This window comes from Carassius gibelio, chromosome A13, assembly GCF_023724105.1.
Source record: "Carassius gibelio isolate Cgi1373 ecotype wild population from Czech Republic chromosome A13, carGib1.2-hapl.c, whole genome shotgun sequence".
NCBI classification, from domain to species: Eukaryota; Metazoa; Chordata; class Actinopteri; order Cypriniformes; family Cyprinidae; genus Carassius; species Carassius gibelio.
The window spans coordinates 7,755,693-7,770,739 of record NC_068383.1 but is presented as its reverse complement, the minus strand read 5'-3'; the positions used below and the strand labels follow the sequence as shown (position 1 = coordinate 7,770,739).

General features: G+C 34.9%; 1 protein-coding gene across 3 annotated transcripts in view; it reads right to left on the bottom strand.

The window, feature by feature from the left end:
• The window catches only part of LOC128026012 (mitogen-activated protein kinase kinase kinase kinase 5), a 34,481-nt gene extending 19,870 nt beyond the window's left edge, over positions 1 to 14,611 (bottom strand). For all 3 annotated transcript variants that reach the window (XM_052612691.1, XM_052612692.1, XM_052612693.1), the window contains exons 1-3: positions 14,420 to 14,611; positions 13,579 to 13,760; positions 6,024 to 6,081 (exon numbers count right to left, since the gene is read on the bottom strand). In XM_052612691.1, coding sequence (XP_052468651.1) covers positions 6,024 to 6,081; positions 13,579 to 13,686 — 166 coding nt within the window. In that variant the 5' untranslated portion in view covers positions 13,687 to 13,760; positions 14,420 to 14,611. The remainder of the gene's footprint in view (positions 1 to 6,023; positions 6,082 to 13,578; positions 13,761 to 14,419) is intronic.
• Positions 14,612 to 15,047: the final 436 nt, after the last annotated feature.

Genomic DNA, 15,047 nt, shown 5'->3' with positions numbered 1-15,047 from the left:
ACACAGCAATGCAGATGTTTTTTTGACTCATACTTTATTATACTTTTCTAGCAAACACAGTTACCAGCAATGACAATACTAATTTCCATCGACTTAAACATCTTTACTAACGCAATTCTCCATTGCCATGTCAATTTCAAAGATGACCATCATTGTTAATCTGACAGTATTTTATTCTGAAGTGTAATATAATTCTCAGAGCTGGCATTTGAAAAACAGGGAGGAATACATAAACCAAGGTAAGTAAATTTTGAAGGATGCCACTGAAGAGGTAAACTGTTGAAAACGGAAAAACGGAAGCTTCTTCACTGCGTCATTTAATGGAACTAATAGGGATTTCTCCCAATTTATTTTATATCATGAGAAGGAACTAAATCGGGAAAAAAAGATTCATAATCGGAGGAAGTGATTGTGAGTATTGCATTTTACTCATTACCGCAGGTTTTGTGCTTATAATGCGTAAATTTACTACATACACCAACAGGAAGCTCAGGACACTTGATGGAATTTATCATTTGTGCATTTTTAAGTCTTGCCAATTTAAAAATTCTTTTGATTTTAAACCATACGGTAAAAATACAATAAAAAGTATTACAGTAATATTGTAAAATATTATTACCACTTAAAATAACAGTTTTCGATCTTTTAAAATGTATAAATATATATTTTAAAAAGTAACTTACTAAATTAATAGGTAAAAAAATGAAATACTTTTAAACAAGTATCTTACACTATAATTACAGCCTAATGTGTGGTTTGTTTTGAAGGGGGACAATTCCATTTGTTTGTCATGAAATTGTTTTTTAATCATCTTTTACACCAAAGCTGACAGACCGAGAAGAAATGTATTATTTATATGTAAATTCTACATTTTGATGTAACAATGTGAAACATTTTGATGCAACACACAATTTGGGAGAGGATACATCACTCTGTGATCACGTCATTATACAGTCATTTATTTTGAACTGATGGACACTTTACAAACATCACAAATGTACTGAAGTCATACAGCAATGCATATTTTTTTTTGACTAATATTTTGTGTAAGTTTAGCCTCCTACTTCAGTAATGAGATCATCCTACCACAGGTAAGGGAGATTGTGTTTGTGGTCATGTTCAGCTGTGTTAATAATACTGCACTGTTATATCTAAACCTTGAAAAACTGCTGGTGGTTGCGAGACCTGAGCCTAGTGGCTAGTTCCAGGCTGATATGAGGCTACAGAGAAGGCAGCAGCAGGGTGAAATGGCAATCTACAAGTATATGTGTGGTTCTGTCTCCCATTTAAACAGAGATCAGTCTATTTTTACTAATATTTCTTATATTTAACTCAATCTCCATTAATGGTTTATGCAACACACAGACAATAACAAAAAGTGGCATCAAAGCTGGCAGGAAATGGTGTTGCAGCCACTAAACTTAAAGTAATGGATGCAACAATCAAATCCACATCTGAAAACCAGATTCAGTAGCCTCCTAGTCACCTATCTTATAAACACATGTGGATGAGAAATATTGTTAATCATTTACTAAAACTTATTTGTTCGTACAACAGGGGAGAGTGTTTCTGACACAACCAAGGCTGTCAAATGCTTCAACATTTTCAATCATGATAGCTGGACAGAGAACCAAGAGGACTTAGTGGACCATGGTGCTGATGACCTTGTTAAATGCAATACGGTTGAAAATTTGGGTGCACCTATGAAAAAAAGTTAGGCACACATGTGCAACTAGTGCAAAAATTTAGTCTAGAGCCCTGAAACGTTTTCTGATATTTGACCAGATTCAAGATTTTTTTTCATCACATACACGATTATATAGAGCATATATAACCAGTAGTGAAATGTGAGTCAGGTTCGCTCCATGGACAGTGCTATTATTAAAGAACACAACACAGATGAAAATATATATAAATATAGCTATGAAAGAATGAAATAAAAGTAAACGATAAAAAAAGAAGAATAAAATATACAAAAGATGTATACTGTAGAATTAAATATAGAATAGAAAATAATATGCATGAACGTATACTGTAGTCTTAAATATTGAGATCAAGTAAATATTAAAAGGAGACGTGAAGATGTAAAGAGGCTGGTTTTGAGATTAGGAGCCTGATGGCCTGGGGGAAGAAACTCTGGATCCCAAATTAAAAGTGCACCAGAGGGAAAAACATTATTTCATCTTACTCACAATTAATGACTCTATTATAATTAGTCATGCTCTGCATATTTTACAATCGGGAATCATATTTAACATTTCCACAAACAAAACTATGACCAAAACCACCCATCTGCTCTCAGCAGTGAAATGATAGCCCAGACCTCTACAGTAAAAAAACACTCTTGACAGATGTCCCACTGGTTAGAAACAGTTGCAATGCTCTGACTGGATCATTTCTAGCTGGTGGAGTGTAAAAAAAGCCAACAAACAACAAAGAAATCTGTCCTCGACTCGCCATCAACAAGAGTGTCTCAGCGCAGTCAAAGTGTTTCGTTTTTTTTTTAAGATCCTCCCATGCAGCAAGGTAAGAGTAAGTGCAACAAAAGTTACAGTCAGCCTTTCAGTTCTCCATGCGATACCGCTGGTGGTCATGCAAAACTCTATACAAATACACACAGATACACACAGATAGTGCAGCTGACGGGCTTCTTTTAAAGGCGAATGCCAAACATAAAAGAACAAGTCGGCTTTCTAAAAAGGCAAACACACACAAAAGCTCACACCTGCTTTCCAGGTGGATATCCGATCAGACACTTTGTCCAGATGTTCCTCTGGTGCCTCCCTTCTCAACCTCAGATGTTTGATTTCCCATGACATTAACAAAAACAGCAAATGACACAACCAACGGAAGGAATCTGATAACAATCAGCAGGATCACGTGATCTGACACTTTCTGACAAAAACGCGCACACATCATTCAGTTCACCCTCAGAATTATAAAAGGGCAATCAGCCTCTATTGGGACCAGAGAATGTGAGTGGAGCGGCGTGATTTTGCCTGGAGCTAGGAGCAGATTTTTTGAAAGTCAGAGCAGTTTTCACTTGCTCCGAGAACCCTCTATTACTGCTCTGTCACTAGCACAATTTATGCCAACTCATGCATTAAACATAATTAGTTAGCTTGACTGATATGTGGATCACATACGAAGGTTAAAATGGTGATGGATGAGAGCAATAAGTTAAAGCATGTTGTAAGCTGTAGTTTGTTCATCTCTGCTATTAAACTAATGTGCTGCTACACTGCTACACATGGACAGGGCACACAACCTCACACCTAACGTATAGATTGAGTGCATACATTCAAAAATGAAGAAAAACTGAAACGTTACAGCACAGTCTTTCCGTTTCTGAAGTAACTTCCCATTAGCTTCGCCATAGCAGAGAGAGATGCTGTACAGCCATGTAAGCTAACCGAGTTAAGCAGTCATTTAATATGGACTTGGGCTAACTGTAGTGTTCCAATAAACAAAGATAAAACTATTCTTCTAGTATTATACATTTACTTTTAATTTAATATAATTTCTGAACAGAACTTTAATTTTTCAAGCACAGTGAAATAATTCCTAATCAGTGGAGTGGGAAATGGTGATTTATTAGTTTAGTGGTAAGGGATGCCAAAGATTAAACTTTTTTTAGCAACTGCCCAAGCAAGTTTTAAGGGATTGAGGCAATATATGCTTGTCTTCATATCACATTTTATGGTTTTATACAAGAAGCAAAACACTTCAAAAGTCTCAAACAGGGTTGTCCAAACCTGTTCCTGGAGGGCCTGCCCTGCAGTGTTTAGCTCCAACCCTAATTAAACACACCTGAACCAGATATTCAAGGTCTACAGACTGACTAGAAACTTCCAGGCAATGAGCTGAAGTTGAATGAAGCTAAACTCTGTGGGATGCTGGCACTCCAGGAGCAGGATTGGAACCCTCTGGTCTCAAAAATGTGACCCAACTGAACCATACGGTCCACCAGTCCCTTCAATAGGGGGACAAACAGGCATTCAACTGTAAAACTGGTAAAATTGAGATGAGTGATTTAAAATAATAAATAAATAGGGATGCACAATTTGCCTATAATAATAATAAATTATTATTATCAAATATGTAAACAAAACGAATAAAATTACTATTGTACCAAATAAAAAATATTAAACAAAACAATAATAATTACGTCTGTAATACTTCACTGTGAAATAAAAAGTATTCAAGATAACGATACAATAAAAACACAAATAATAATCAATTGTATACAACAGTGTCTGTTAAATTTTGTCAGAAACCATTCCCAAAATGTATGTTACAATTATCCAAATATAACATGCAGGGATGAATTTGTGTGGACCAGCAATTACAATAAATCCAACTGGTCTGAGACAATGAAAATACCAGATTATGAGCTGCTCAAGTGAAAATTAACATAGTGCCGAACTGCACTCTGAAACATACAGCGCATATATTTATATAGAACTTATAGCCTTACTTCACTTTACATCCCTATAGCTGATCATCCTTTATTAATAAATACATTTTAACATAACAAGCACCCATTATCAATAAGGGACTGAATTAAAATATTTTGACTTTACTAGGGCTGGGACAACGCGTCGAGGTCATCGATGACATCGACGCAAAAAATATGTTGTCGCAAAATATGCGCATCGATTCATCGACCTGTTTCTATTTCTCTAAAAAACGTTTGCAAAACGTTTACCTTACGTGCACTGAATATACGCGATTGTCAGATCAACATTCTGTCAAACATTATATAACCAATCCAGGGGTTTTTCTGCATTGATCTTTTTTTTTTTTGGCGGCTGTCAAAGCCTTATTTGATTGGTGAGTGATGTAGAATGACAGGGCGTGTACGAGAGAGGCGCGCACACTCACAGTCTTCAAACAACAGGAGTGCTTCTTGCTCTCTCTCTCTCCCTTGTGCATATTAATCAAAATCATTAAACACGATAGAAAAAGGGCGGAATGCCAAAGTTTCACGTGGAGCATTCGGAGAGGTTTTTTTTTCTCCATGACAGGCTGCTGGCTCCCACTGTTAATTTTTTTTTTTTTTTGAAAAGCACTCTCTGTATTAGCTTAAAGCCCTCAAGTTTACATTGGTTACTGTATTCTTTCAAACTCTAAACAAGACATTTTTTTTAATGCTAGACATCAAGTTGTTGTTATTTTCATCTGAAAGAATAGCTTTTTTTCAGTAAGCTAGGTCCTATGTGTTCAGTAAGCTTGTTTCAGTAAGCTATGTGTTTTCAAGGCTTCAATGTTTTATTGAATGCTATCTCCATACAAGTGCCAAGTAATGCATTCTTAGTCAGTCTTTTATTTAGTAATTTTAAGAGCAATAAACATATATTGCAATGTTAAGGAATTCATGTTTTTTTCATTCAGATATGTAAATCAACATGTATAAATTGTTAGTAGTCAATTAATGGGGAGATAATCGAATCGATCTGAAAAAATTTATCGCTAGATTAATCGACGCATCGCAAAAAATAATCGCTAGATTAATCGTTTAAAAAATAATCGTTTATCCCAGCCCTAGACTTTACCCATGGTGAGACCACTTTACTAAGTACTTCCAATGACAATGTTTGTTTCTCTTGATCTAGCTCTTAATGATTTTAGTCATCTCTTGGGATATTTTAAGTCAAACAAAGCCTGACAGCATGAGAACTGAACAGATTTTACACAAGAGGGAAAACTGGCAGTTTGGTCCATAATTCAGTGCTATAACTTGCATATACATTATGTTAAATATGAATGAACTGCAATCGGACATGTGCTTGAGCTATCACCAAAGACCATTTCCAAGCAAGTATATACCCTGCATAACTCTTTAAACTCGTTTAAAATTGTGGGACAGGACTCTGCTGAGAGGTGCCAGCAGAGCCTGAACAATCTTAATTTCTCCTTTCATTTTCCATTGGTAAAAACAAAACAGGATGTGTCATATGAGCTACAACACAGACTTCACATACCACACCTCCTCAAGCACAAGAGAATGGCGTCATACTCACCGGGCTCAAGTTTGATGATCTTCACTGCTGCAAGTTCTCCAGTGGAGATGTTACGAGCCTGCAGAATACAAACACAAGTAGGGAAGAGTGATTCAAACGGGAGAGAGCGAGAAAAGTTTCCGATCAAAACAATGGAATGTGAGCGTGTAAGTGAGAGCCGTGTCTCTGATGGAAACAGTCATCTTTTCCAAATGGAAGTAGGTCGACAGCCATCAAAACACACAAGCACACACAGAAAAGAGACTTTCGGGCTGTCCTGGGTGAAATTACTATTTATTATCTCTATTTTAGACAACTAGTTTTTAGCCAGTGATTTTTCTTACCATTTCTATGTACGTTTTATGATTACTGGATATAGATTTTTATTAATTTTATTAGGGATTTAACGATTCACTCAACTCACGTCACGATTCACGATTTTGATTTCACTATTCGATTACTTTTCTTTTTTTACAAAATGAGATTTAAGACAAATTATAAATAGTGTCCTTTTATTATTGCTTGGAAAAAATGCTGCACGTTTCTTTGTGTAAATGAAATATAATACACCAATAATATAGCACTTGCATATTATTGCTCTTTTGTTGGTTTTGATTGTTTCCTTTGTCCTTCATTTGTAAGATGTTTTGGATAAAAACATCTGCTAAATAACCAAATTTTAATATCATGTAAATGTAAATAACAAAACCAAATTGAAATTTGAAAACAAACCCCAAATCAAATAAATAACAAAAATAAATCTCTTCATATAAACAAAATATGCTCCAAACAAATATACTGCATACATGCAACATGAGCAGTTTTGGATCTAAATTAGATTGTATTATTTCGAAATTTGAAGCAAAAACAGAATAGTTTGACTTCAGCTTTGTAAAACTATACACAAAATATATCTGAATGAGAGACAGTCACTCTCTGCCAGCAGGTGGTGGTTAAAGTGTTTCCTTGGTTTCTGCAGTAAACGAAGCAGCGCTGCACTTCTGAACTTTAATATGCATTATACAGAGGCAAGATGAAAAGAAAAAATACCATCTAAACTTTTCTAAAGACAGCAAGTTCCCCTTAGAAATACAAACTCTTACCCCTGATTGAATCGTGATTTGTTTTGCATCTCAATTGATTTGAATCGATTTTCAACCGGCTCGCTGTTAATCGTTACATCCCTAAACTTTATAGAGACTCACAATGAGAAACTGACCACACAGATATCTATGACATCTATATGATTTTATGTATTCAAAGCATTCTCTGGTGATCTCGAAATCACCATTTTCTAAATTCCCAGACAGGATTTGTTTAATTCTCTAGCTTGCCATATAACCTGCAGGTGAGATTTAGTAGTTCATAAAAAGAGTTTATCTTAGGAAACAGGAAAAATATGATTGTGTGTGTGTGTTTGTGTGAGACAACAAGAGTAACAAGACACATTCACATCTGAGGGAGAAAAGCGAGTGTCAGGGAGGAAGTTAGATGTGGCCTGAGCCTCAGTAAGAAAAACACAGCCCACCACACATAACACCAATTCCTGTCTATGCCGTCTAAAAGTGTATCAGTAGGACTGCTTTGTACTATCTTTATTGTAAAACACGCAGTTGCACCATGGAGGATATCAGTTATCTGGATCTTGTAACTACATTATTATTACATGCCAGATGAGATTAAAGTAACCATAGCATGAATACAGTTAACTAAAGTTAAAAGGGACATGACATATAGCAAAGTATGGTGACCCATACTCAGAATTCGTGCTCTGCATTTAACCCATCAAAAGTGCACACACACAAACCGTGAACACACACCCGGAGCAGTGGGCAGCCATTTATCCAGTTGGGGGTTCAGTGCCTTACTCAAGGGCACCTAAGTCGTGGTATTGCCGGACCGAGACTCAAACCCACAACCCTAGGGTTAGGAGTCAAACTCTCTTACCACTAGGCCATGACTTCCCTTGTCTTCCCTAATCTTAATACCATTTAAACTACATACTGTAATTCATTATGATTCAGAATACAATTCCTTAACTATTTTGTGAGCAGTAAACCAGCCCATTCTGATATGTAAACTAAGGCTGAACAATACATTAAATAATCACAATATATTTGCAATGGTTTTGCTGTTGAAAATAAATTAAGCAACTGTGAAAAAAGTGAATATTTTAAATAAAACTTTTATTTTGATAAATCAATTCAAGACATAAATTTTCATTTTCTATATAAAAAAAATTACTGGTGTTTTTTAGTATGTATTGTTCTATTTAGGGCTCTTTGAAATATGTTTTATTGTTCTCTAAATTATGTATATTTTCCCCCAAATTAAATTTTTATAATGATGTCTCTGCAGTTAAAAATAAATGAATAAGTAAATAAAATAAGCTGTTTAAAAACAAACACATAATGAGTTATTAAATATAATTAGAACAAATCATGTGAAAAGGAAACAAATATATACATTTATAATTGAGAATATAGTTTTAGGTGTATCATCCAGCCTTATAATAAACCGTAACCTTATGACCCTAATGTAATCGGGCGGATCAATAGTGCTGAACTCTCAGATCACCCACACACCCAGCCAGGAAGTGTGTCCAGCGAACAATAACAGAAGCAGTGCATGTAATATGCAGACAGTCCTGCATCTGCTGAATGAATGGAAACTACAACATTCACCAGATTTCTAAGCACTTCCAGACCGCTGGCTACATCCAAATTCCTGGGGGACAAAATGTGTGTGTGTATGTGTTTAGTCTTCAAATAAACAAATTAAACACTCATGTTGCACTCAGACTCAAGCCAAATTGAATGTAATAAGTCTCTGATCAAACTTTCCATGAGATCAAGCAAAACATTTTTTATTGAATCTCATTCAGAACAAAAACTCACGGATGCCAAATGCCCTTTTCATTTTCTAATATTTATTTCTACTTCCTTTATTAGCACAAATGTATGTACAAAACTCAAAAAGATGAATTCAGTTTTTAGCCAGAATAAACCAAGAAATAGATATGAACATTTTCTGAAGGGTTATGTTTGCATGTATAAAAACAAATTAGACACGTTATATGCTGAAGTTCAATATTAAGGATTATTGGTTTGTTTAAATCTATAACTTAAGTATGAGCAGAAATAATAATAACAATAATAATAATATTGCTGCATCACCTAAATATTTCATTTCCTAAGGGTTTCTATCAGCTTTTTGCCTTTTAACTAAGACATTATTTGCTAGGTCTACTTATTTAATAAAGTTCAAACCAAACTGTTCTTTTTTTACGGAAACAACAAACCACATATGTCATTAATACACTGAAATGTTATTCTTCTCACATGAGCTGCTACTGAGACATTTTCTGACCTTATATGGCCTTTTTTTCTTGATGGATTTGGAAAGGCAGTAAATGAACTCATGCTGAGATAAGGCCCTTTCAGGAATGAGTGTCTTTACATTCAAAGTTTTAAATCTGTGCAGGACATATTCCACGTGTAGTATGACAATGCAAAAGTCAAACATTTCATGAATGTGACTTGCCACTCTTTAAAAGTTTTAGGGTTCCTAAACAGCTCAAATATAACAATATTAATAACTGAATAAAATACATTATTAATTTCTCTTGCTACTGCTCATATAGATAGCCCTCTGTATGCAAATGGTGACCAAAGTGCCTAAGGCTGATGGCTCCTAGTAATATTACATAGACATATTACAACCACATAATCATATTAACAAATTGTTACTGGCTTAAATTGAAGCCTAATATTAACTATATAACATACTCCTGAAAAAAGTTTGAGATCAGTAAAATGTTTTAAAGAAGTCGTCTTCTGCTCATCAAGGCTGCATTTATTTGAAAAAAACAAAAAAAACTAAACAAAAACTGAAATATTGTAAAATATAATTTGAAATTACGGTTTTCTATTTTTTATTTTTTTTTATAATTATTTGTATTTTCATCAGCCATTACTAGTGTCTTCAGCATCTCATGATCCTTCAGAAATCATTCTCATATAGCGTTGGAAACAGTTGTTTAATATTTTTTGGAATCTGTGAAACCTGTCTTTTAGGATTCTTTGATGAATAAAGTTAAAAAAGAACAGCATTTATTTAAAATGGAAATATTTTCTAACAATACTTTTTATCAATTTAACACATCCATGCAGAATAAAAGCAATAATGTCTGTAAAAAATAAAAAAAATGAGTGACCCCAAACTCCTGAACGATGTATATTGTAACAAAAGATTTATATTTTGTATAAAGGCTATTCTTTTTATCAAAGAATCCTGAAATTTTTTTCACAGGTTCCAAAAAAATATTAAGCAGCAAAACAGTTTACAATATTGGAATATTAGAAGGATTTCTTAAGGATCATGTGACAGTGAAGACTGAACTAATGATGCTGATGAAAATTTAACCTTGTGTTATGTTATAAATATATTTTAAAGTACATACAAATTTTAATTGCAATAATATTTTACAATATTACAGTTTTTCTGTATTTTTTATCAAATAAATGTAGCATACATGAACAGAAGAGACTTCTTTAAAAAAACATTACATTACAGCAGCTTATATACACTCAGTGGTCACTTTATTAGGTTCACCTTGCTAGAACTGGGTTGGACCCCCTTTTGCCTTCAGAACTGCCTTAATACTTCATGGCATAGATTCAACAAGGTGTTGGAAACATTCCTCAGAGATTTTGATTCATATTGACATGATAGCATCATACAGTTGCTGCAGATTTGTTGGCTGGACATCCATGATGCGAACCTCCCGTTCCATCACATCCCAAAGCTGCTCTATTAGATTGAGAGCTGGTGACTGTGGAGGCCATTTGAGTAAAGTAAACTAATTTTCATGTTCATGGAACCAGTCTGAGATGATTTGAGCTTTGTGACATGGTGCATTATCCTGCTGGAAGTAGCCATCAGAAGATGGGTATAATGTAGTCATAAAGGGATGGACATGGTCAGCAACAATACTCAGGTAGGCTGTGGTTTTTAAATGATGCTCAATTGGTACTAAGGGGCCCAAAGTGTGCCAAGAAAATATCCCCCACACCATTACACCACCACCACTAGCCTGAACCATTGAGACAAGAAGGTTGGTTTTATGCTTTCATGTTCTTCACACCAAATTCTGACCCTACCATCTGAATGTTGCAGCAGAAATAGAGACTCATCAGACCAGGCAACATTTTCCCAGCCTTCTATTTCTCAATTTTGGTGAGCCTGTGTGAATTGTAGCCTCTTTTTCCTGTTCTTATCTGAAAGGAGCAGCACCCGGTGTGTTCTTCTGCTGCTGTAGCACATCTACATCCGGGTTCAACATGTAGTGCATTCAGAGATGGTATTCTGCATTCCTTGGTTGTAATGAGTGGTTATTTGACTTTAGCCTTTCTATCATCTTTAACTAATCTGCCCATTCTCTTCTGACATCAACAAGGCACTTTCATCCACAAAACTGATGCTCACTGAATGTTTTCTCTTTTTGGACCATTCTCTGTAAACCTTAGAGATGGTTGTGTGTGAAAATCCCCATAGATCAGCAGTTTTTGAAATACTCAGACCAGCCCGTCTGGCACCAACAACCATTCCACGTTCAAAGTCACTTAGAGCCCCTTTCTTCCCCATTCTGATGCTTGGTTTGAACCTCAAGTCTTCTTCACCACATCTAGATGCCTAAATGCACTGAGTTGCTGCCATGTCATTTTGTGAATTTGTGTTACCAAACAATTAAACAGGTGTACCCAACAAAGTGGCGGGTAAGTGTGCGTATATATATATATATATATATATATATATATATATATATATATATATATATATATATAGGACTATTGCAATGCCCTCTTGGCAGGTCTTCCAGCCAGTTCTATCAAACCTTTACAATTAATGCAGAATGCGGCAGCAAGATTAATTTTTAATAAGCAAAAAAGAATACACGTCACACCTCTGTTTATCAATTTGCACTGGCTTCCAATAGCTGCTTGCATAAAATTCAAGGCATTGATGTTTGCCCACAGAACTACCACTGGCTCTGCACCCATTTACCTAAATGTGTTACTTAAGACTTATGTGCCCTCTAGAAGCTTGCATTCTGCAAGTGAACGTCGCTTGATTGTGCCATCCCAAAGAAGCTCAAAGTCTCTTTTACGGACATTTAAATGAAATTCCCTCCTGGTGGAATGACCTCCCCAACTCAATCCGGGCAGCTGAGTCCTTAGCCATCTTCAAGAATTGGCTAAAACACATCTCTTCCATCTTTATTTGACCCTCTAACTTTAACACTCATTATTCTAATACTATTCTTTTAAAAAAATCTAACTACCTTTCTAATCTTTTTGTATTCTATTTTCTTTTCAATTATTATGCAATTGTGTGTGTGTGTGTGTGTGTGTAAAGACCTCTAACACTAGCTTGCTCTATTCTTTTTTTATTATATCCGTTTTATTTTTATTTATCATATTATTTAAAAGCCTATGCTATGTGTACTGTGTTAACCTAACTCAGACTTGTTATAACATTTATATATCATTGCTCTTTTTGTTGTTTTTGATTGCTTCCACTGTCCTCATTTGTAAGTCGCTTTGGATAAAAGTGTCAGTTAAATGAATAAATGTAATGTAAATGTAATGTATATATATTAGGGCTGGGACTTTAACGCGTTAATTGAGATTAATTAATTACACAAAAAATAACACGTTAATTATGATTAATTAATTACAGAAAAAAATTTCCCGCATTTTTAATAACTTATTTTTGCACCGCGGAACGTTTCTCACTGGATGAGTTTCGGCGGGACCGATAATACTGGAGCACCAACTAGCGTTCGCATATCACCGCAGCACATCGAACCTCAAGTATCACCTCAACGCAAAACATATAGCAGCTAGCGTGGACTTTACACTTTATGTTGAACTATGTATTATTTTGTTGGTGCAACAGTTTATGTTGAACTCTTTATTGTTTTGGCAAAGGTTTTTGAGTGTTGGAGTATGTTATGGCCTCTGAAGCAACAGAGAGATGTTTTCTAATAGTCAGGGTTTCCAATGTTCTGAATGTAGGTGACAGTATTGTGTTTTACTTAAAAAAACACTTTACAGAAGGTTCCAGCACCTATAAGCTTCCTGAATTTCTGAAATGTACTATTTCTAAATTGTTTCTAAATATGCTATTGCTACACTTCATGGCAAAAATTGCACTTGTCTGCTAAACTTGGGTGAACAAAAATAAACAATATTTTGTTGCTTAAGCTTATGCATTCAGTCATTATTCAATGGTATACTATAAATCCATGTGAAAAAAAATGACTTCTCACTGTTCTCAGGTCAAAAATTTATATGCGATTAAAATGCGATTAATTTCAATTAATTAATTACAAAGCCTCTAATTAATTAGATTAATTTTTTTAATCGAGTCCCGGCCCTAATATATATATATATTTATACACACACACACACATACACATACACATATATCTCCATTACCATGTTACTGTCTGCACTAAAGGAGATATATAATAGAATTGTCTCATGACTCTATTGTATAATGGGACCAGTACCTTGTACACATCTCCATAGGTCCCGCTGCCAACTCTCTGGATCAGCTCAAAGTCATGCTGTGGGTTTCTGCGCTGAATCTCCCCTCCGGACCGGCCCAGGGGATCCATGCTGTCGGACTGGAGGATTTATAACTTTAATGACCCAGATTCAGTTTTACAACAGACCTGCAATCCACATCCCCCTGAAAAATAACAGAAACCAGAGCATAATGTGATTAATAACAAGAAACCACAGCTTAAACTGACAGACACACAGTTAGAGAGACAGACAGATAGACTTTTTATAAAGACTTTTTCAACAAATACATCTGTTAGCAAACTATACCTGCTTTTAATAGTGTAGTTGGTTTCTACATTTTAAAAATATATATTTTTAAATACAATATTGGAGATTTTAAGCTGTAACGTTACATTCATTTGTATCACATGTTATTTGGACACGTCAAAATTATTGACGGGTGTCAGGAAGTGTTAACTGTCAAAAACAGGTGGTTTGTTTTTAAAAGTTTCGCCCTCACTGTAAGAAAGATAGTTATTTTTATGTTTTAATAATTAAAGTTCATTTTCTGTCTGAATCTCCGTGTGTAGAGCTAACTCAGCTAATTTCTGCTAACTAATCTCACATAATCACTTCAGTTAAACTTCATTTTTAAAGACAAAATATAAACACACAACGATGTTCATAAAGGCATAATCCAGTTTTTACAGATATAGTAACATTTATCTGGTGATTGTTTTGAGATCCTTTGGCTCCTGTAACGTTAGATCAGCCGAAGCTAATGCTAATGCTATCGACAGCGTCAAAATCCAACACAAAATAACTTCAATTCAGAAACTTTACCATTTGTGCGATTAATCTTAGTCCTCGGAGCTCGTGAAGATTAAATTTTTTCCTAAATGCCGACGTTCATTTTGCGTCGAAATAACCATCCAAACAGGAACAGAGAGAAGCGCAAACTAACTTCAACTGAAGACAGTTCACCAGACCACACTCACTCACTCACTCACGCACGCACACCCGCGCGCGCGCACACACACACAGGGAGAAACAGAAAAGCAAACATAATATATAAAAGCAAACACAGTGTTAAAGGATTGCACAATATCTCTTTCACTTTAATTCACTCACTGAATTTCACTGTGCATTATGTGAGCAATAATGGCACCATTGTAGAGACAAAGTAGTATCTGGTTGGACAAAAGTTACAGTCAATAGTTAAAGTGAAAAATACATAATTAAAACAATAACTGGTGTTTGGATTTTTCATGTGTAAGCGTATGAATATTACTATTTGTAAAAAAAAATTATGAAACCAAACCGTTTACAGTTACTTGCAAATTCGCCGTCCGAGTGAATACAGATATTAAATAAACATAAAATCAGTATTATAAATCTTTGTATGTATTTTGGAGACATTTGTACGATTAAAAACAAATATTCTATTATCAATCTATTATTATGAATTTAT